Source organism: Simochromis diagramma, unplaced genomic scaffold, assembly GCF_900408965.1.
Source record: "Simochromis diagramma unplaced genomic scaffold, fSimDia1.1 OVJJ01000189.1, whole genome shotgun sequence".
Taxonomy (NCBI): domain Eukaryota; kingdom Metazoa; phylum Chordata; class Actinopteri; order Cichliformes; family Cichlidae; genus Simochromis; species Simochromis diagramma.
In genome coordinates, this window is record NW_024387161.1 from 7,606 (window position 1) to 30,942 (window position 23,337).

At 40.8% G+C, this 23,337-nt stretch overlaps 1 protein-coding gene across 2 annotated transcripts; it reads right to left on the minus strand.

Annotated features, from left to right (window-relative positions):
- Positions 1–1,667: 1,667 nt before the first annotated feature.
- Positions 1,668–18,297, minus strand: LOC120744418. Of its 2 annotated transcripts, XM_040048804.1 has the most exons (11): positions 18,054–18,293; positions 17,142–17,250; positions 16,689–16,851; positions 8,671–8,863; positions 7,818–7,914; positions 7,668–7,729; positions 7,288–7,402; positions 6,987–7,048; positions 6,318–6,420; positions 4,090–4,155; positions 1,668–2,163 (listed from the first exon to the last, which is right to left on the minus strand). In XM_040048804.1, exons 2-11 carry the CDS (start codon positions 17,242–17,244, stop codon positions 1,937–1,939), a joined length of 1,191 nt encoding a protein of 396 aa, XP_039904738.1. In that variant the 5' UTR covers positions 17,245–17,250; positions 18,054–18,293; the 3' UTR covers positions 1,668–1,936. The 2 variants fall into 2 exon arrangements, with proteins under 2 accessions (XP_039904738.1, XP_039904739.1); XM_040048805.1 differs by lacking the exon at positions 6,318–6,420 and having other exon boundaries at positions 2,045–2,163; positions 18,054–18,297.
- Positions 18,298–23,337: the final 5,040 nt, after the last annotated feature.

Consider the following 23,337-nt stretch of genomic DNA (forward strand, 5'->3'; position numbering starts at 1 on the left):
TTGTTAAAGGGCACGCGCGCGAAAGTTGTGGCGCCGTTTCCTGTAGGTACCGCCTATATATATAGCCTACCAATCACAATGACTTCCGGCCGTGTGTATTGAAAATGTGTATTAAATTGCAGTACCTACACACATCCACTCTAACTCGAAACGTCGCTGTGCAATACACTGGAATACACAAAAATCAGGTGAGGGGTATAGGTGGACTTTTAAGAAAATCAGAAAATCTTTTAATTATAGTTTAATAAATGAATTTACACTACAGTTTAAGCAAATATAGGTCAAAAGATAAATAATGACCTCATAAGAAGTAGAAAAAATTATTATTTAGACACTTAAAAATGCATTTACAAGTCATGTTTTAGGGGGACAGATGAATACACAGCAAAAAGTCGAAATGTCCCCGGAGCCCAGGTACAGCGCAGGTCAAATGTCAATCCATACCACACACACACACACACACACACACACACACACACACACACCTTGGGTTAGAGGGACAATTTCTGAAATTTTTGGCAAATCAGACTGGACATAGGGCTATGGGGACACCGGGTTCCAGAGGTGCTAGAGCTACAATATGCATATCAAAAATCATGAAAAAAAAAATCAGCAAACCTATACACAACTTAAAATTTAAACATTTTCTTTGCTCGACTGAGATATAAAAAAGGCTATTTTTTCAGACATTCTGGTGGTATGTAGAGACTTTTCTGTAGCTCGGTCTATAAGGACAGTCTGGTGTACAAGGTCAGTGATGTCATCATACATATACACAAAGTATAGTCTGTTCTGAAGGGACACATGGTGTGTAAAGCCAGTCTACTGTACACACACACACACTAAATCTGGTTTAAAAGGACACATGGTGTGTAAAGCCAGTTCACTGTACATATACTCACACATGCACCAAGTATAACCTTCTTAGAAAAGAACGTGTATTATAAGACTGTGACTGATACATCATTATAGTAAAATTGAATAAATTTGCTTAGGCTGCTGCCCCCGCGACCCGGCCTCGGATAAGCGGTTGAAGATGGATGAATAAATTAAAAAAATAATAAAAAGACTATATTTTGGTTTTCTCTGATGAGCATTACAATCTGACATACAAGCTTACATAAAACACCACAGATCATATCTGTTGTGATCTACTAACAGGTGGTCAAAGTGTCATTAAAACAACTAGAAGCATAATAATAATAATAATAATAATAATAATAATAATAATAATAATAATAATAATAATAATAATGGATTGGATTTATATAGCGCTTTTCAAGGCACCCAAAGCACTTTACAATACCACTATTCATTCACTCTCACATTCACACACTGGTGGAGGCAGCTACAGTTGTAGCCACAGCTGCCCTGGGGCAGACTGACAGAAGCGAGGCTGCCATATCGCGCCATCGGCCCCTCTGGCCAACACCAGTAGGCAAGTAGGGTAAAGTGTCTTGCCCAAGGACACAACGACCAGGACAGAGAGCCCAGGGATCGAACCGGTGACCATAACACAACAGTGCTTGCATCAACTAGAACAAACTATGTATTATAGAGTTTTTCATTGTCCTGAAGAAACTGGCACTGAGTGGCTGACCAATAAAACAGCACCTTTGCACACCAGGGGTGAGTCGGGCTGACACCATGACTTATATCAACACATAACACATTTGTTGAATTACTGAACTATATTTAATATAACCAACTCAATAATCAATTCCTTAAAAGGACAGCATTGTAACAATTATTGAAGGAAAATAAAAGTGAATCCTGGCATTAAAAGACTCAGGCTAACCACACATCAAAACAAAACACTTCCTGTGAGCACAGTGAAGTCAACTACATACTTTTTGAATGGAGAACACTAACCTTGAAATCAGGCCCAGAAAGGTAAAGGCTCAGACTGTCAAAAAGTGCATTTAGTGTTTAACATTTATTTATTTTTTTTAAAGGCCAGTCCTCTGTTGCGCACAAAATCTCGAATGTTTTGAATAGATCTCGTCTCCAAGATAGGTTGTTCCTTTTCTTTGCACTTCAGACACTGCTGGTTGGTGACAGTGATACCGTTTTCAATAAAAGGCTTCATATGTTTCATCACCGCTCCTATCTCCTCCTCAGACCATGGTCTCTTCACACACCGCCTTGATGAAACACATAAACCTGTTCAATAAAACAAAACAAATTTGAAGTTTAAAAAGATCATGTGAGATGCACTTGTACAGTGGGGCAAAAAAGTATTTAGTCAGCCACCGATTGTGCAAGTTCCCCCACTTAAAATGATGACAGAGGTCAGTAATTTGCACCAGAGGTACACTTCAACTGTGAGAGACAGAATGTGAAAAAAAAAAAAAAATCCATGAATCCACATGGTAGGATTTGTAAAGAATTTATTCGTAAATCAGGGTGGAAAATAAGTATTTGGTCAATAACAAAAAATACAACTCAATACTTTGTAACATAACCTTTGTTGGCAATAACAGAGGTCAAACGTTTACTATAGGTCTTTACCAGGTTTGCACACACAGTAGCTGGTATTTTGGCCCATTCCTCCATGCAGATCTTCTCGAGAGCAGTGATGTTTTGGGGCTGTCGCCGAGCAACACGGACTTTCAACTCCCGCCACAGATTTTCTATGGGGTTGAGATCTGGAGACTGGCTAGGCCACTCCAGGACTTTCAAATGCTTCTTACGGAGCCACTCCTTTGTTGCCCGGGCGGTGTGTTTTGGATCATTGTCATGTTGGAAGACCCAGCCTCGTTTCATCTTCAAAATTCTCACTGATGGAAGGAGGTTTTGGCTCAAAATCTCACGATACATGGCCCCATTCATTCTGTCCTTAACACGGATCAGTCGTCCTGTCCCCTTGGCAGAAAAACAGCCCCATAGCATGATGTTTCCACCCCCATGCTTCACAGTAGGTATGGTGTTCTTGGGATGCAACTCAGTATTCTTCTTCCTCCAAACACGACGAGTTGAGTTTATACCAAAAAGTTCTACTTTGGTTTCATCTGACCACATGACATTCTCCCAATCCTCTGCTGTATCATCCATGTGCTCTCTGGCAAACTTCAGACGGGCCTGGACATGCACTGGCTTCAGCAGCGGAACACGTCTGGCACTGCGGGATTTGATTCCCTGCCGTTGTAGTGTGTTACTGACGGTGACCTTTGTTACTTTGGTCCCAGCTCTCTGCAGGTCATTCACCAGGTCCCCCCGTGTGGTTCTGGGATCTTTGCTCACCGTTCTCATGATCATTTTGACCCCACGGGATGAGATCTTGTGTGGAGCCCCAGATCGAGGGAGATTATCAGTGGTCTTGTATGTCTTCCATTTTCTGATGATTGCTCCCACAGTTGATTTCTTCACACCAAGCTGCTTGCCTATTGTAGATTCACTCTTCCCAGTCTGGTGCAGGTCTACAATACTTTTCCTGGTGTCCTTCGAAAGCTCTTTGGTCTTGGCCATGGCGGAGTTTGGAGTCTGACTGTTTGAGGCTGTGGACAGGTGTCTTTTATACAGATGATGAGTTCAAACAGGTGCCATTCATACAGGTAACGAGTGGGGGACAGAAAAGCTTCTTACAGAAGACGTTACAGGTCTGTGAGAGCCAGAGATTTTCCATGTTTGAGGTGACCAAATACTTATTTTCCACCCTGATTTACGAATAAATTCTTTACAAATCCTACCATGTGAATTCATGGATTTTTTTTTCACATTCTGTCTCTCACAGTTGAAGTGTACCTCTGGTGCAAATTACTGACCTCTGTCATCATTTTAAGTGGGGGAACTTGCACAATCGGTGGCTGACTAAATACTTTTTTGCCCCACTGTAGGTAGAGATGGTGTTCAAAACTGAAAACAAGCTGGTACTTGTCTAAACAAATTGTGTGTGATAATAAATAGACTGTAGACCTGATAAAATTTAAAGTTTGATTGTTTTCATTAACATGATAGTTCATCACACTGCTTGGTAAACACAAAATACATTCAGCTTCTTTATATGTTATATAATGTCTAACCACATGATGTTGGTGTTGACTGCACATAGTGCCTAGTGATGGACATGGCATCTGATTTATATCATACCTTTAGTAACTGAGTCAGGGACAGGAGGTGAACCAGAAGTCACACAGGCATCATTCCCCTGGTCATCTAAAAAAAAAAAAAAAAAAATTGCACAGTATAAATGTATGGGCTTAAAGAGGCTTTCTGCCTACCAATCAAACACCATGGGCACAGAGGGGACAGTGACAGCCAGTTCTGTTATACTAACTATACACATGGCAATGCTGCTGAACTGGATGAAGTCAACAATACCTTGGGTAATAAGTTTACTGGGAAATGATGTAGATTTTGCACAGGCCAAATCTTGCTTGGCCAAAACTGATGAAGCATCAAAATACTAGTCATAAAGCATTAGTGTCACAATTAGGAATGGAACAACTAACAATCGACCATGTAAAAATGTACTGATGGTTAGTAATATTGTTCTATTCACAATCCCAGGTTATCGTAATGAGCATAGTAGTGTTAATAGTAAAGTCTGATTTCATTTTTAATGCAATGAAAAACAGAGATGCAAGTGGCATTAATGAAACAAGACAGCATCGTTATCATACGTGATGTGCGCTGTTAAAATACGTTACTGCACATTTCACTGGACTTGTCTCTGAACAGGAGTAACTCACAGATCCCCGCTCATTACATAAGATATGTTGGGCAAACTTTGAGTACAGCATTGAAAACGTACCTTGAGCTGCAGTCTCGGAGACGAGATAGAGATAGATATCTATCTATCTATATCTATCTCTCTTAAATTGACCTTAAATTAAATTGACCTGACCAAACTACTCATTATGGGCCACATAGCCCATGTTTCAGAATGCATTCTTGGCTCAAAGACTTCTGGCAGAATGATCTAATGAGAAACAGAAAAGCTAAAATGTTTATCCTACATTAATAAGGATTGAGATGAAAAGGACTTCTACTAAAAAGTCATTGGAAAATGTGTAGAGACACCATCAAGCATTTGTATTGCAAATTGCCTGATTGATCTATTGGAATAGGTCTGGATTAATCAGACCCAGTACCTTATTGGGCTTCCTATATTGACATTGTAAGAAGTTTGCAAGTTTGATGCAATGTTTACTCAAAGGGTTTATTATCATCAAACATCATCTTCCAAGTTTGTGTGTATATGTGTAATTACAGAATGACAAACAGACTTGAGGGCAGTTTACTTCATACATGTTGATACTCTCTTAAATATAATTAAACATTTGTGCATTTTGCTTTATCTTTATATAACAGATCAAATCAGGAACTGTGGTTTTTGCATTGTAACATCACAAATAAGCTAAATCAGCATTGTCAGTACGCATGCACGGCGCGGCCGGGTCAGAGTACACCACTACCCACGATGCAAAGGCTGAATTATACTTCTCCGTCAGATATAGGCTTGGTTCTTTTAATACATCCATGGATATAGGCCTACGGGGAAGTGCTGTGCCAGGGTTGCCAGACGTCAGTGGCCAAACCCCGCACGAGCGTCTCCGGGCACCACAGAGGCTGATGGCTCCGGATATGAGGCTTTGAAAGTGAAAGTTTATTTGCAGCTGTCGATTCATTGTACCAACCTTCCCTCAGCTCTAAGGGATCTGGAATTGTCATCTGACAACTGTCAGTCTCGATCTCGAGCAGAGACTTATATCCAAGGTAGCATAGCCTCCCGCTCCTGCTGTTTTGTTAAAACTATAGGGGCTTTTTGTAGTGAAAACGCCCAAGCGAGGGCCACGAATTCTTTCTTTCTCTTCCCAGCAGCACTGTATCCCCGTTTCGTACCAAATTCTTTTAAAACATTGACTTTAGGACGCTCAAAATATTCAATATCGCTATCACACGCGGCAGTGTTTTCTGTTTACGATGCACGCCGGGTAGTCGTGACCCTTGACCCGGACCGGCATGCCTTGCGCGCGGTGAGATGCTTATTTAGCTTATATGAGCTTGATGTTGAAAGAGTGAAACAAAGATTTAAAGTTGTAAAGTTCAACAGTCTAATCAACAAAGAGTAAGAGGGCAATATACATTATTACAGTATGCTCTCTGTTCTCTGCCACACTAAGCAGACAAACTCAAATGCATGATATGTGATAGTATCTGCCATTACACTGTGTATCATTGCAATGGTTTGAATTGATAAAACTTTGAAGTGATTTTTTTTATTCTTTACATATGAAAATGTAGACCTGACTCATGGTAACTTATAGTATAGTGAAAAAATGCATTAATTAACACAAGATAAATAATACACTTACGCTTGCATCTTAGACCGTGCCATCTGATAGCTGTCAAAGGTGAATGGCATATCCCGCATTTGTCAAGTTTCACCGATTCAAATACCAGCCTATGAATTGTACACTGGAAAAAATTAAAAACATGAAATGAAACATAAAACATTGTTACCCAAATATTTTATGACGAATTAAAAATAATGTTTGACCATTTTACATATTTTCTACCAATCCTTCAGGAGAGATGGAAAGGGAGATAGGAGTTACTTTTTAGATAAAATAGTGAAGCATATCTATTCAATTCCTGAGATTTGTGAGTTAGAGAGAGGGGAATCTATTTAGATGAAGCAAAAGTAAAATACTAAGAAGCTAAAGTGACTGTGAGTAAAAGGTGCATGTATATGTCTGACACAGAAAAACCCAAGGTTTTCAAGGACACTGTCCATCAGCCTCATAATGACGTCTGAGCTCAAACTGATGCTTTCACTGTTTCACCTCCAGTGTGTGGCCACTCAGTAAAACACACTTGTTAAGGGGACACTGTGGTTAGAAAAGACCTCCTGTTCTAAATAGAGGACATTTCCACCACCGCTGCCAGATGTTTGCTAAAATACTCAAAATGGAGTTTCATGTAAACACCATAACACTTCTAACCATTGGTCAATTTTAAAACAAAGGTCAATTTCAACTCACCTCACAAGCAGAGTCGTTAGGCACAGCTCTGGATGATTGTGGCACCTCTTTCGATTTGCTCTCTGTACAAGGGAACACAAGGAGATTCAGTGCTTGACTTTCGTTAAGTCAAAAAAAAAAAAACACATCTACGCATAACGCAATCAATTCACATCCCTGACTGTTACAATTCTACTCAAAATATCCATCAAGACACTATAGAATCATCAGAAATGTCCCAATACTGGCACATTTTTCATGCAGCAAACCTTCAGGCATGTCATGCATTGCCAGAAGTTAACAACATTTACTCAAAACTGACCACTGGTAAGTTCTTCTGAGAACGCTTGGGGTGACAACTCCTGATACTGGACACCAACTTCACCAATTAACTCTTTCAGAGAAGAAGTGCCACGCTGACCTCCAACAGAATGCACCTAAAAAGATGCAAAGATGAACAAGCATCAATGGTACAGTGTCCATCTGATCAAGAGGGACACTCTCAGTCAAACCTTAAAACACCCAAATGATGTTGAGAGGTAAATGCAATGTTAAATGATGACTACCTGTACTTACAATGATTTAAAGACTGTACATGCAGTATAATTGTAATCAATTGATAAACATGATCTTTACAAACCACACTATTTACCAAACTACACATTGATACAATCTTTAGTAAACAGATGAATCCATGCTAACCTCATGCTCAGAGTTGTCTGCTGTAGGTCTAGATGACTGACACTCTGCTCTTAATTCTCTGTCTGTAGAAGAGAACACAACACATGGAGGCATAGTGCTTTGCAAGACCCCAGGGTTTAACATGTAGTGCTTACTCAAGCAGGGACTCACCTGTGAATGAGTCTGTAGAGATCACATGGTGCTCCACGTCATGAGCAATAGGCTCTGCAACACACTGTTGACCAGAAGGAATGCTTGTGATCTTTAGCTGGGTATGAAAAGTAGAACAAATATTGTAAACATCTGGCAGCTACAGTGGAAATGTATTTAATCCACTACGAGTGGTCTTTTCTAACCAGTGTCCCCTCAACCCGTGTGTTTTTCTGAGTATGCCAAACACTGGAGATGAAACAGTGAAAGACTCAGTTTGAGCTCAGGTGTCAGGACAGTGTTCTCACATACCTTGAGTTTGTCTGTGTCAGACACACACACATAGTTAAGCATTTTCTGTTTCACCTTCAGTTAAATACAGTTCTAACTCTCACCCTAACTGCAAGGAAACAGAGTGATTAACCCTTACCTAGTTAAGTGAAGCCAAAGTAAGACAATACTAAGAAGCTAAAGTGACTGTGAGTAAAAGGTGCATGTATATGTCTGACACAGAAAAACCCAAGGTTTTCAAGGACACTGTCCATCAGCCTCATAATGACGTCTGAGCTCAAACTGATGCTTTCACTGTTTCACCTCCAGTGTGTGGCCACTCAGTAAAACACACTTGTGGAGGGGACACAAAACAGATAAGCTTGCAATCATCACTTGGGAAAGTCATACAAATTCAAGATTTAGATTGAATACCACCAAGAGGACATTTAAATATTGTGACTAGGGCTGAAACAACTAATCGATTAATCGAGAACTAATCGATTATTGAAATAATCGTTAGTTGCAGCCCTAATTGTGACATCTAGATATGTAGGTTTTAAACAACAATTCATAGGGGGAAAATTTTTTTTAAATGACCCACCTTTTTCCGCCAGGGCCATTCTTTCCCACCATAGTCATAAGTAATTTCACTTCCTGCCGCAATTTCCTTCAGTGCAAAAAGGCAGAGATGTGGCTTCCCTTCTGCTTCAATCAACTTCATTCTGCAATTTGGTGTCCTGTGTTCATCGTTTACTAGTCGCCCAAATGACCCATCTTCAAGTGCTCCATCAATACTGCAAATTTGGAAACATACATTAAACAAACATTTATAGTGACACGCCTATGAACTATACTATAATTTTTAAGCACCAACACAAACACAACATCCAATACAAGTTTAGTTGTTAAATGCATAGTTGATAAGTTAAAGAGGGTCCATCAGTCAAGGACGCGTTGCTTTCTGACTGAGATAAATGTTTGCGCTTCTACTTGTGCTTAGAGCTTAAACGTGGTTTTGTTGTACTGTCGCGCTGACCTAGTAGGTGTGGCTGTTACTCTTCTCTTCCTCCTCTTGCCCACTACCTGCTCTGTGCTGCTGCTTGCGCGTGGCCACTGATTAGACCTTGTGCAATCTACAGCTAAGCGCAGCCTGGTGCGCACTGCTCCGCCAGGTGAGTTGAATTAGAGCAATCAAGGGCGGGCGTGCCTAGTAGACCTTAAAATGCATGCAGCAGTCATTTGACCTGAGTGTGACATACTGAGAGGACAGCAAACCAAGCACAATCCACTTTCCACTGTGAGGAAGACTTTGAGTTAGACAGGCTATCGGTAAGCTCGGACTCATATTTGCTGCTTATGTTTGGGAACTATGGAAGCTCAATTGTGGAAATGTATTTATGCTTTGGGAAATAGTTATTGCATTTAAGTTTAAAAAATTATATTGATATTAAAATAAATGTTTAAGTTTGAATAAACTGTTTATGTAGATAGTGTTTCCCACACTTATGTTAATTAATACTAAAAGTAATTACCCCAAATCCTTGGTTAAATCTTAAAACTAGTGTATATGTTTGGTTTAATTTAAGGAAAATAATTCTTTGTAAAAGAAAATCCTTGGTTTCAGTCTTTATTAAAATATTTGTAAACTCTAAAATGTATACTTTAAAAATGTAATTGTTACAGAAAGTGTAAAAAGTGCAAGGTAGACCACAGTTTATTTCATCTTTGTTGTTTGAAATTACTCACCTTGTCAGTTTTGGCCGGCGGTCATAGGTTCTGTCCAATAATATGACGCGAGACTGGAGTAAAAGACATCCATGGATTGGCACTTTATTAAAGAAGGAGCATGATAACAGCACAAAACACTAACTACAACTAAACAAAATGGCTTCCTTTTATACTCTACCTTTTCAGGTGAGTATCCGGAATGGCCCAAGTATGGGGGTTAACTAATCAACATGAAACATAACCCTCCACCCAAACAAACATACCATAACATTAAAGCACATCACAAACATATACATATTTCCAACACATACTATAAACAAACCAATAACATAAGCTTCACTCATTTCTATCTAAATTAAAACCCTCTTTAACCACACTCCCTAACCTGGCACACTGGTCTGCTCCAAGAGCTCTTAAACAGGTGATTGAGCCGCTTTCACTCTTTTGCTCCACATCCTGCAAGAAGCAACCAGGACAGGTGAGTACCTTTACAAGTTCTCATTTCACATATGTTTAGGTTATTGATAAATGATTAACTGCAAGCAGCTCTAACTTTGGCTCTTCTCCGACACAGGTAGGATGGCCAGTCCCACTGTCTCTTTTCTGTTACAAGCTGTCAATTTAATCGTATGTCAAATAACCTAATAAAAGACTCCATAAGAACTAATGTGTTTTCTTTATTACCGCATTTTAAATTCCCAATCCAACAATTTATTATTAACAATACCAACCAGGTAATGGAACCCCTGGTCTCCATTACATTTCCTCCCCCCTTCTCCTTAGACTACTGTACTTCAAACTTCATACATATGTGAAAGACAGTCTGCAACACAGATTTGCCTGGACGATACCGCACTGTGAAATCATAGGGTTGCAATGACAAATACCATCTCGCAACACGCATGTTGGTCTCCTTCATCTTGTGCAGCCACTGAAGGGCACGGTGGTCTGTCTCCAGGGTAAAATGTCTGCCTAGAAGATAGTACCTCAGTGACTCCACCGCCCACTTCATAGCAAGACACTCCTTTTCCACGGTGGAGTATCTAGACTCTCTGTCCTGAAGCTTTCTGCTGAGGAAAACAACCGGGCGCCTCACTCCCTCCACCTCCCGCAGCAGCACGGCTCCCAAGCCTACTCCAGAAGCATCTGTCTGCAGTGTGAAAGGCTGAGCAAAATCCGGGCTGTGTAGAACAGAATCACTTGTGATGGCTGACTTAAGGTCAATGAAAGCTCTGTCACAGTCTTTTGTCCACTTGACCTTATTCGGCGCCGACGCTTTTGTCAAATCCGTGAGAGGTGCTGCCCTCTCTGCAAAGTGGGGGATGAATTTACTGTACCAGCCCACTAAGCCTATAAATGCCCGCACCTCCTTCTTGGTTGTAGGAACTGGATATGCATGGATTGCCTCCATTTTCCCCACCTGAGGCTTCACCTGTCCATGTCCAACCACATATCCAAGGTACTCCACCTGCCTCTGTGCGATCTTACACTTGTGAGGATTGATAGTAAGACCAGCAGATTTGATTAACTTTAGAACGCGTCGCAGGTGAGCCACATGCTGCTCCCAGGTCTGACTAAATATCACAACATCATCTAGGTATGCTGCAGCAAAGTCTGACACATCCCTCAAGACCTGGTCCATCAGCCGCTGAAACGTTGCTGGTGCCCCTTGGAGACCAAACGGCATCACCCTGAACTGAAACAGCCCAAACGGGGTTTTGAAGGCCGTCAGTTCCTTTGCCTCTGGAGCTAGGGCCACCTGCCAGTAGCCCTTGCTTAGGTCAAGAGTGGTAATGAACTTACTTCTCCCCACCCTTTCCAAGAGCTCATCAATACGAGGCATTGGATAGGGGTCAAACTTTGAGACAGAGTTCAGATATCTCAAGTCAATGCAAAACCTCAATGTTCCATCCTTTTTTGGGACCAGAACAATTGGGCTGCACCATTCACTTGCTGATGTTTCAATTATCCCAAGTGACAACATTAGGTCGATTTCTTTCTTCAGCTGTGAAACCAGGCGTTCAGGAATCCTATAGAATTTTCTACGGGGTGGAGCATTATCCCTCAAGTGGACTTTGTGTTGTACCAGTTTTGTAAAACCAGGTTTTTCCTGGAACAAATTTGGATCCAGAAGAGCCCTTAAATCTCCCTGCTGGGAGGGCTTAAGATGGGTCAGTGACACTAAACTTGGCCCTGATTTGCCTGTGGGAAAAAACTGTTCTCCCTCCTCTTCATCCTTGACTACCCGAACAAGACAATGCTGTTTTACCTGCTGCGTGGACTGCATTGGCACTTGCTGCTGCTGCGTGATGGGTTGCTGCTGCTGCTGCTGCGTGAATTCTTTTAACAGGTTAATATGGAAGACCTGATGTTTCTTCCTCCTGTCAGGCATGTACAGCTCATAGTTAACATTGCCAAGACGTTTTGTAATTTTGTAGGGGCCTTGCCACCTGGCTAGCAGTTTGCTGTCTGTCGTAGGAAGCAACAGCAACACATGCTGTCCTGGTTGGAACGTCCTTTCCCTGGCCTTCCTATCATACCAGGTTTTCTGCTTGTTTTGAGCCACTTTCATGTTTTGCTGTGCCAGTATTGTCATTTGTTCTAGTCGCTCTCTCATTTTCAGCACATAAGCTATTACATTATCTCCATCAGGCTCTGGATTCTCCCATTGTTCTTTCAGCAGGTCGAGTGGACCTCTCACTTGACGGCCATAAAGCAGTTCAAATGGTGAAAATCCTGTAGAGGCCTGTGGCACTTCGCGATAGGCAAACAACAAGTAAGGCAGCCACTGATCCCAGTCTGAGCCAGTCTCTGTTACAAATTTGCACAGCATGTTCTTTAGTGTCTGGTTAAAACGCTCTACTAGTCCATCTGACTGGGGGTGGTAAGGTGTGGTTTTAATACCTTTTATACCAAGTAATCTATATACCTGCTGTAGAAATTTAGACTGGAAATTTGTGCCACAGTCTGTCAGGACCTCTTTAGCTATACCTACTCTAGAAAACAACTGCAGGAGACAATTGGCAACCTGTCTCGCTTTCACTGATCTTAGGGGGAAAGCTTCAGGATAACGAGTGGCATAATCACAAATGACCAAGATGTAACGATTACCTGATGAGCTTCTTTCAAGGGGCCCCACTACATCCATTCCTATCCTTTCGAAAGGTGTATCTATGACAGGCAATGGCTGAAGATGGGCACGGGCCACTCCTTTATTTAGGGTGAGCTGACATATCTGACACGACTTACAAAACTGCTGTAGTTGAGTGTACATGCCAGGCCAGACAAAACGGCTTGCAATCCTATGTAAAGATTTCTGAAAACCAAGATGGCCTGCCCAAGGTACAGAATGACCAAGTTCCATGACTTTGTTTCTTAGTGCCTGTGGTAATGCTATGGCTTCAGTCTTGCCTTTACACTCATAAAGGACACCATTTCTCAGCACATAGGTTGCATCTGCCAACACATCTACTTTCCCTTGCATCTGTCCATCAACCTCAGACACCTTATCAAACCAGGATTTTAATGATGGATCTGCCTGTTGAAGTGAAGAGATATCTGGTGGGATGTCAAGTTCCAGAGGGAGGTTGGGGCTCTGGTCTACACCCTCTAACCTGGATGAACCCCTAAATTTTTCTCTTCGTCGTTGCGCTCGAGATTTAGCTGGTTTTGCTGGGCTTACTTCTAATTCTTCATCATAGAAAGGTAGCTCTTTTAACGGGTCACTCGCACTCTGAGCTCTTGTGGTGATCAAACTGGGGATTGCACTTTCTGGCTGTGCCTGCAGAATAATGTCTTGCTTCTGTAAGTTGTGGTCTTGATCTACATGAACTGTATGCGAATGTCCCGGAACTTCATTAGACACCAAATCTAACAGTGTAGGTATATCTAAGCCCAATATCACTGCATATGGTAGTCTGGGTGCTAAAGCCACTGGCAGGAGAAATGTCTGGCCACCTACAGTCAAATACACCTCAGCCATGGGATAATCCTTCTCATCACCATGTACACAGCTTATTTTAGTCCTTGTGTCACTCCATAGCTCTCTTGGTACTAAACTAGCCAAAACCACTGACTGAAAGCTCCCGGTATCTAAGAGTGCTTCTTCACGCTGACCATTAACAAGTACAGGTGTTGTTCTTACTGCTTCATGATCAGGACCTGGCAATGTGGGTCTGGGGGCTGAGCACAAAAGGGATGGCCTACTTTGTGTTGTTGCTGGGCAGGTATACTGAGTGTGGCCTATCTGGTTACAGTGATAACATCTAACATCTGATTTTGAACCTGAATGTGACTTTTTAGTGTTGTTACTTTTACCAGAAACAAAATGTCTGCTTCCAGGATAACTTCTACTCTGGCCTATACCACCACTCCTTACACCCCCATCAGACTTACTTTGTCCAGTCATGAAGCTGTCCTGGCCAAAGGTGGTTCCTCTCGATCCTGTTCTGGCAGAGATGAAGATTTCCGCTAGCTGTGAGGCCTCCTCTGCAGATTTGGGGGCACGTTCCCTGATCCACACCTCCAGATCTGGGTGGACCATCCTCAGAAACTGCTCCAAGATCATCAGTTCAGAAATGTCTTTCACTGTAGATTTTTCAGGTTTCGCCCATTTGTAAAACATATCTTTTAATCGCACATAAAGTTCTCTTGGAGTTTCACCTGGGTGCATATCCAGGGCTCGAAACCTTCTTCTGTATGTGTCAGCAGTTATTTCGTATTTAGCAAGAATGGCATCTTTTACTTTATCATAGACTTCTGAATCAGCAATGTCCATATGCACATAAGCACTACGTGCTTTTCCAGTGAGCAGAGGTACGAGTCGAACAGCCCATTCTTCTCTCGGCCAACGGCAAACTTGAGCCATTCTCTCAAAAGTAGTGAGAAAATGCTCAATATCATCATCTGGAGTGAGTGGCAACAACTTGGGATCTCTCTGGTGAAATGGTTCCTGTCTTGGCAGAGACCACATCTGCTGACCAGTCAGACTAGGCCCCTCATCAGGTTCACTTCCCTCCTCGATTTGGTTGTCCTCTTGTTCCTGCTGCTGTTCTGTCATTTCTTTTACTTGAACTTGCATTTGCTGAAACTGATGTTGCATACTTTTCCATCTTTGTTCTTGTCGGGCTGATTCTCTGTCCATTCTCTGGTCTCTTGTTGCTTGAGACTGCATCAATGATTTCACCAGAGCTGTCAGTTCATCCAGTCTATCGTCAGGTTTAGCTCCTGCTTTAGCCACTGGATCAGCTGTAGCACCTTCACAATCCTCTGCCACTTCATTACTGTCATTCTTCTTTCCACTTCTCGTCATCATATTTACCTCATTCATTAGAGGCAGCACTCCTGACACCACTTGTCAGTTTTGGCCGGCGGTCGTAGGTTCTGTCCAATAATATGACGCGAGACTGGAGTAAAAGACATCCATGGATTGGCACTTTATTAAAGAAGGAGCATGATAACAGCACAAAACACTAACTACAACTAAACAAAATGGCTTCCTTTTATACTCTACCTTTTCAGGTGAGTATCCGGAATGGCCCAAGTATGGGGGTTAACTAATCAACATGAAACATAACCCTCCACCCAAACAAACATACCATAACATTAAAGCACATCACAAACATATACATATTTCCAACACATACTATAAACAAACCAATAACATAAGCTTCACTCATTTCTATCTAAATTAAAACCCTCTTTAACCACACTCCCTAACCTGGCACACTGGTCTGCTCCAAGAGCTCTTAAACAGGTGATTGAGCCGCTTTCACTCTTTTGCTCCACATCCTGCAAGAAGCAACCAGGACAGGTGAGTACCTTTACAAGTTCTCATTTCACATATGTTTAGGTTATTGATAAATGATTAACTGCAAGCAGCTCTAACTTTGGCTCTTCTCCGACACAGGTAGGATGGCCAGTCCCACTGTCTCTTTTCTGTTACAAGCTGTCAATTTAATCGTATGTCAAATAACCTAATAAAAGACTCCATAAGAACTAATGTGTTTTCTTTATTACCGCATTTTAAATTCCCAATCCAACAATTTATTATTAACAATACCAACCAGGTAATGGAACCCCTGGTCTCCATTACACACCTCTGATTTAAAAACTAATGAATGTAAAACTAAAACTAGGATAAATGATAGTTTAGACAAAAGAGGCTTTACTGAAGTGTATATTTTTGTTATTTCATTTGTCTTCTGTATAATGCATTTAATTTATCTGAATGATTAATGAAATGTTCTTTATTTTTTGTGTTGAAAGGTTTTTCACCTATCCATCAAGCCATCCATCTACCTACCTCACAGACAGAGAACACTTGACATGTACTATTTTGGCATTGTACATATTATACAGTAGTTTTGGACACAGTATAACAGTGCACGAGTCTCCGTGTCCACATGTGCCAAATGCGCACAGACACAGGGCCGCTCATTCAGCCCTGGCCATTTGAATTTTCTCTTATTATTTTCTCTATATTATATTTTTAAATCTTCACAGCAGCGTGAGAACACTGTCTTAGCTGTAAAATGTAGGCTTATATTATTACCCCTCTAACCCCGTACATTACGCCCATGAGTGTGTATTAGAGAAGGCACACACAGGCTGAATACGGGGACTAACGGGCCCTCAGCATATGTGGGAGTCCCGTCAGTCCCCAGTACTGCGAGTTCCCGGGGACCACAGGGTCACCGGGAAATGACGGAGCCTCAGTAAGAATGAGATCCCGCTATTCCACGGGTCCGTCACTCCCCCTTCTATAGATTCTGGGGACTGACGGGGCCGGGTACCAGAGGTAAGGACTCGTTAAAGAGCAATATGAGATGTTTGCTTCAGAAATCCTGACCTTGCAATAGAAATGTAAACATTCAGTCATTTTGAATTTACCACAATGTCTTCTGCTTCCATATGAATTCAAACATGAAGACTGAACATGCGCTGGGGTACAGGTTACGTCTGTGTTCAGCTTCAGTTGCATCAATAAGCTCCCCTCTATACTCGACCACGAAGTCTCCTTGTTTGAAATTGGCTAAAGTGAAGATGCCACGACCTGAAGACACAACCATATTAGAGACACAGGCGTGGCAGCACTGCAAATAATCAATTCATTAAATATGTATATCTGTAAATTGCAAGTATGCAATGTTGTGCTTTTTTTCAATTCTACATATATAATAAAGAAAACATGTCCAAGCGCAGAAAACATAAATAGCCAGGCTCGCTAATAACTAAATTATTATTAAAATACCTTTAATTTTAATTTATATTGATGTTTGTACAGGTCACCACTGGTGATGCGTAACCCCTCAGTCTAGCCTGCAGTGTGTCAAAGTAACTCACCTTTAACTGAATTAATAAATTTGATTTCTAACATTGAATTCTTGTCTCTTCTTGCAAGGATGTGATTAATGGCATCCTGAAGGGGAGTGGTTCTCCGTGACATGATTTGCTAAGGAAATCAAGATAAAAATGTAAACAACATCAAAACTTCAAGCCTTTATGCTTACAAGGGCACTAGTAAAGCTGAATGAGAAGCACCCCCCCCCCCCCCCCCCCATGTTAGCGTATTATTAGTTTAAGGTTATTTTAGTTTGGTGATAAGTGCTGGAGGGATTCTGATTAACAGATAAATGGATGGGGGCGAGGCTGTATTTGTGCAGATTAACTTGACTGTGTTCCACCTGTGTTGATTAAGTCAAGTATCTGACATGCTCCACCCAATTTTTCTTATTTCACTAATAGCATGGATACTGAAACTGTTTCAATTGAGTTCTATGCTCTCATTACATTCACATAACAGACACAGACAAGGCTGATGTCTGAGTTGTTTTAACAGAAAGCATGCACTTGCAGATATTAAAGATACTTAAATGTCCTAATTTAACTAAAGCCTAACTCTGACTTAGCCTAAACCTGTCTGTCAAACTAAGCTTTAGATCTCTCAGGAATCATGTGCTTCATCAACACAACTATAAGAGCAAAACAAATGTTTTTTGTTGGGTTTTTTTTTTTTTTTTTTTTTTTTTACAATATTTTATAAACAAATGTGTGCAGATTGACATCAATACTGTCTCAATTTAATTTCATAAATCTACAAGAGTTTTTGTATTTGCCTTCCAATGTTTCCTTGGTATTTGGGCAAAGATCATCTAATAGCAGTAGCAGCCATTTTACATTAAACAAGTGATCTTGTCGTGAAAAAGGCCTTCTTTCAAACTCAGTGAAACATCACACACTTGTGTAATTTCTTACCTTGAAACAAGTGATGAGATTAGGCCAGGGTAAAAATAACCATCCCGGTGCTTGGGACAGTCCGGGAATCCCCGCCCCGCGTGTTGCTGTGACCTCCGTGAACCGTTCCGCGTCCTCCGGCCCGCTCCGCCGTCCTCACCTCGTTGTGGTCCGGTCCCCGCGGTGCGCTCTCCGCCGTATGCTTTCCACCGTACCTCGTCGTCGTTCCCTCACCTGCCGCCTCACCACGGCTGTGCCTACTCTGAAGCACTGTGTTTGTCAGAACGCCCGTCTTTTAAAAGTTTTATAATTACCTTCTTACCTTTTCTCCAAAGCGTGTCAAACTCTGCCAAAATTGGGCGCTTCTTATTCATCCATCAATCAGTCAGTCTAAATCATTGATGTAAATATCAATGGCCCGGTTTCCGGGGCCGGCCAATAATAACGGTGACATTTAACGTATTTTATCCGATAAATAAACACTGTAAAATGTATTTATCACCCCCCCAACAGCCCTTTTGAATGTCTCCCTAATTCTGAGGTCTCAAGGTTGGCATGTATGGCCACAACACCTCACTTTTTTGCCACATGTATTGCAAACCACGTCTCAGCTGTTTGTGGAGGTAAAATACGTCCGCACAATTACGCTCAGCCATTGTTGTGAAGGGGCTGCGAGACATTTATACAGCCGTATTTCGCACATGACTATGAAAGGCGGAAGAGGAAGTAGTTCCTTTGAATGTAGACAATCTGAATGTTATAGTTTCTTTCCACTGTGTTCCTGTTAATGATAAACTACAAATTTACCCTAAATTACTAAAATATCGATATTTTAATGTGAGAATCGATTCTAGAACATAAATGATTGGTATCGGAGGAATCGATATTTCAGGATCGATCCGCACATCACTAGTGTTTTGTCGTCGCACAGCGACCACGAGGATGCCTGCCTGTGATTTTTTGACCATGTGGACTCACCCACAGAGAACTGCACCCCAGGAGCGGACTTCATCTGTCGGTGTCTGCAACAGATGGTCAAGACCACTTCTTGCACAATTTTCGGCTGCTATCGTCTCCACAGCGAATCATCTGTCTCCACATCACTCTGTTCCTAACATCCTCCCCAACACAGCAGCCTTCTGCATGTCCTCCTTCAGTAGATCCATGAATCTTCCTTGAGGTCCTCTTTTCATCCTCCCTGCCAGCTTCAACATCCTTTGTCAAAAATACAAGCCTGTACATGTCCAAACACCTGAGCTTTAGTGAACCCGTCCCTCTGAAAAAACTCTTTCTAATCTGTCCGTTCTGGTCAGTCCCAGAGCTGAAGACGTTCAATAACAGTTAAACCTGATGAGGAAAGGTTTGCTATGACTCAGCCTGAACTACATATATTTTTTCACTACATCCTGAGTGCTCTTATTCAACACATATGAGCTGTGAAATTCAAATTAAGAAAAAAAGTTCTAATTAATAATCTGTAAAACGGCAGCCAAGAACTCTGTAATGCAACAAAAAGTGATTTTCATAGTTTTCATTTTGCCAAGGTTGCTGCTGCTTTGCGCCTTTAGTGACCTGCCTGTAGAGTTCATTGATTTGCTACACAGACTCAATGAGTATTTGAACGTGTGTAGATTGGAAAATGTTAAATTAATTTTGTTAGCTGCAGAACAGCTTTTTACAGCTGTTTGCACCTGTTCCATTTGTTCCATGAGATCAGATGATCAAACTGCAACTCAACAGCAGAAAGCCTATAAATCACAAACTGCATGCTGCAGTATTATGGGCTGGATCTGCCTTTAATTAGCTGTAGGCAAACCTGCTTGCATTCAAACCACATATTACTTCTTTACTTATATAATGAATCAGTCAAAGAGGCTAGATCCTCTTATTTCAATAATCTTATAAATCATCATAAAAGTAATTCAAGAGCTCTATTTGATACCATGAGGAGTATTGTATTGTTTCTCCTCCAACTCAGCATGCTGTGTGACTTTCTGATGAAGATTGCAGTACTTTCCTCAATCATTTTGTAAATAAGGTTATGGACTTGAGATCCAAAATTTCCTAAAGTGCCACCCCTTATGAAGATACCCCTTGTTGTCTTGGGTCATTTACTTCCTTTTCTCCAATCACACTTAATGACTTAATTACTATGGAACTCCAAAGTGTTCAAAATTAAATAAATAAATAGGTCATGATGAAATAAATAACTATGTGAATAAATAAGACACAGATATGTAATGTGAGAATGATATTGTGAAATAATGAAACACATTTTGAAAAAAAATGCTCATTATTGTGAAATATATTGCATTCTGCTATATAAATTGTATTATTGTGAAATATTATTTCATGGTCATTATTTTTCACAATAATAGAGATTATTCCTGAGACATTTTATTTATTTCCAGACGTTTTTATTCCAAAATGACCCATTTTCAAAGTCAGTCTTATTTCAAAATCCCGTTTTTCCCAATGGCCTATTTATTTCATAATGCGACTTTTCAGCAGAATGACTTTGTCTGTCAATCAATGTAAGTGGGCTGGACGTTTGCACCTATTGGCTTATTGTTTACCATCGGACAGCTGCTACAGCTAGCAACAGCGTGCTAGGTCAAAAGTCACGGAGGATGGCGGACTGGTGTGAACTTCAGTCAGTTCTGCTCATTTAAGCAAATCAGATAGAGAGGGATCATTTACCAGTAGATACTGTTTTGAGTCGTTTAGATGATAGCATTGATGACAACATTGTCGAAGGTTTAAGATCAATTCAGCAACAGTCTTCAAATGTTGGTCGTCCACGTCTTGAAATCCCGGTGCAGCACTCAGGACTTTAGTGCTGTCCGGGATAACCATCGGGGGTAATTGCCGATATGTTTTCTGTGTCTCTGAGCACAATTAGGAGGAAAATGACGGATGGAAGGTCTAAGGTAAGTTTATGCCGTAATTGAGCACCTGTGTGATTCTGTACACAGCATTGTTTAGATGTTGACCTTAATTATGACGTTTGACAATGAAATATTATCGCTTACTTTTTTTTTGTTACTGTCTAAACTAAGTGGGGCAGCTACGGCTAAAGCTATCGTCGCCATCTCGGCGTTGAGACACGTTTAGCCGGTGAGTAGACCCACCAGCTTTCCACAGTCTACTTACTTATCACATCTTGTTAGACAACAGGGTCATTAGTGCTTTAAATAGTACATAGTTGAATGTTTCATTGCTGTTTGCAGTTGATTGTTCCCTGATAACGCATAACAAAGTTGATGTTAAATAGCGAGTTTATTGAAATGGTTTTGTCTATTACAGCAGCATTATAGATATCATACTTTCTCTGGTGTCTTCAGTAAAGCTAAAACAAGAATACATTTATATCCTTGGTTCTTTCAGTATTAATTGGAAAACTTTGAGATTTGCTGTTATATGAAAATATGAAAAAATGTTTTATGTGCAAAAAATCTGATAGGTATTCCTCTATTGGAGATGTGGATTTGGATTTCAAAAGTGCTGGACATTCAGCGTCATCACCCAAATGCCGACTGCAGAATGATGATGGGACATCTACGATCCAGAGGCATATACATTCATAGCTGATATTGTTAAAATCTCCAAACACCAGTTTCCGGCCTGGAAAGCATGTGTCAGTGTGGCCTTGATGTGATATTTTAATGTAGCCATCAAAAATGACTAGCATGTTCTTATCATTGTTATGCAGTTATGTTCCTGTTTGAACCAGTCTGTACACGATTCTCTCTCCTCACTAAATCTGTACAGCACTTGGATACTTACCTGACACAATGATGATCTGTCCCATATGCATTACAGTGTTTACAATACAGTCTTTTTGTAGTTGTTAGTACTAAGACATGATCTGTTTGTTAATCAGGATTTCGACTGATGGATTCAATGAGACGAGTCAATCCAGAAGGGGTCAAGATGCGACGGTTATCTATTAAGACTGCAAAGCGTTTTTAGTACAGGGTATCAGCAGCAAATCACCTTTGGCATATAGATGGAAATCAGCATTGAGCGCCTGTGGAGGGATGTATATGAAACATCTTCACCCAGCTGGAGATTCAAGGACTGCTCACCCTGGTGAAAAAATTCACTTGTTTGCTCTGCACAGATGCTTTTTGCATCACATTCAACATCATCTTCAGTCATTCCAGGAAGCATGGAGTCAGCACGGACTCAGAAAAAGCAAACAACCATTCACCCCTGCACCTCTGGTTGCTGCACAGAAAGGAGGGACAAGATTTTGTCACAGGTACATGACTATTTGATCCATATTTGTTCTTGTATGTAAAACTCTGCTATCTGTAGTTGAGATGAGTTATTTCTACTGTGCAATTGGTTGTACCAAATATTTCTCCTGTAAGTGGAAATGTCTCCCAAGCCATTCTCTCCTTTTATCCCATCTGTCAGGTATAGATGGCAATACTTTAAACAAAGTTACATTTGTTATACCTGAAGAGAACCAATCCTGACCCTAGAATGGGTGAATGAATAATTAGTTGGTAGCCAATGCCTAAGCAACTCTCCTAGGCCGATGCTTATTGACAGACTCAATAAGTCCATCTAGGAACAGCTGCAGGAAACACCTCTTCAGTTTAGATTTAAAACATGTGCATGCTCTTTCAGGTGATGAGGATTATGGTGTGGACTGGACAGGACCACATAATCACCGCCCATCAAATGAGATCACCATTCCTGAGATTCAGCTCCCAGATGCACTGAATGAATGAGACCCTGCTGTGCTACCAAACAACAACGTTTCACTCAGTCAAGCTTTGGATGCCTACTGTGAAACTGTTCAGTCACTCAAACTTATGTTTGATACTACACACCTTAACTCTTCAAAGTAAGCAGGTGCAATATGTTCACACCCTATTTCTTGCATAACCATACTTCAAAATCACTTGTAGAAAGACACTATCACATTTAATCAGTTTCTATGTCAGGAGGATTTTATTTGTTTAAATTTCTACATCTATGGCTTTGTAGCTAATACTGACTCAAAAACAGCATAACCAATTTCATTTCAACAAACAGTGAGTGGCTATAAAACAGGATTTGTTTTATACAGCTGTCACTTTAATGATATTCATCTCTTGGTTGGATATACAGTACATGTCAACTCTGAGCAGATTTAATACAATGAACACAGTACAGTAGTGTAACATCTTAATTCAAATTTTTTTCTAGAACTTTTTTTGTACCAGTAGCGAGTATAAAACAAAACATACTGTGTGATTTATAATGTACAGTGAACAACTGATTTTGATATTTGAACTCTTCATCAGTTTAT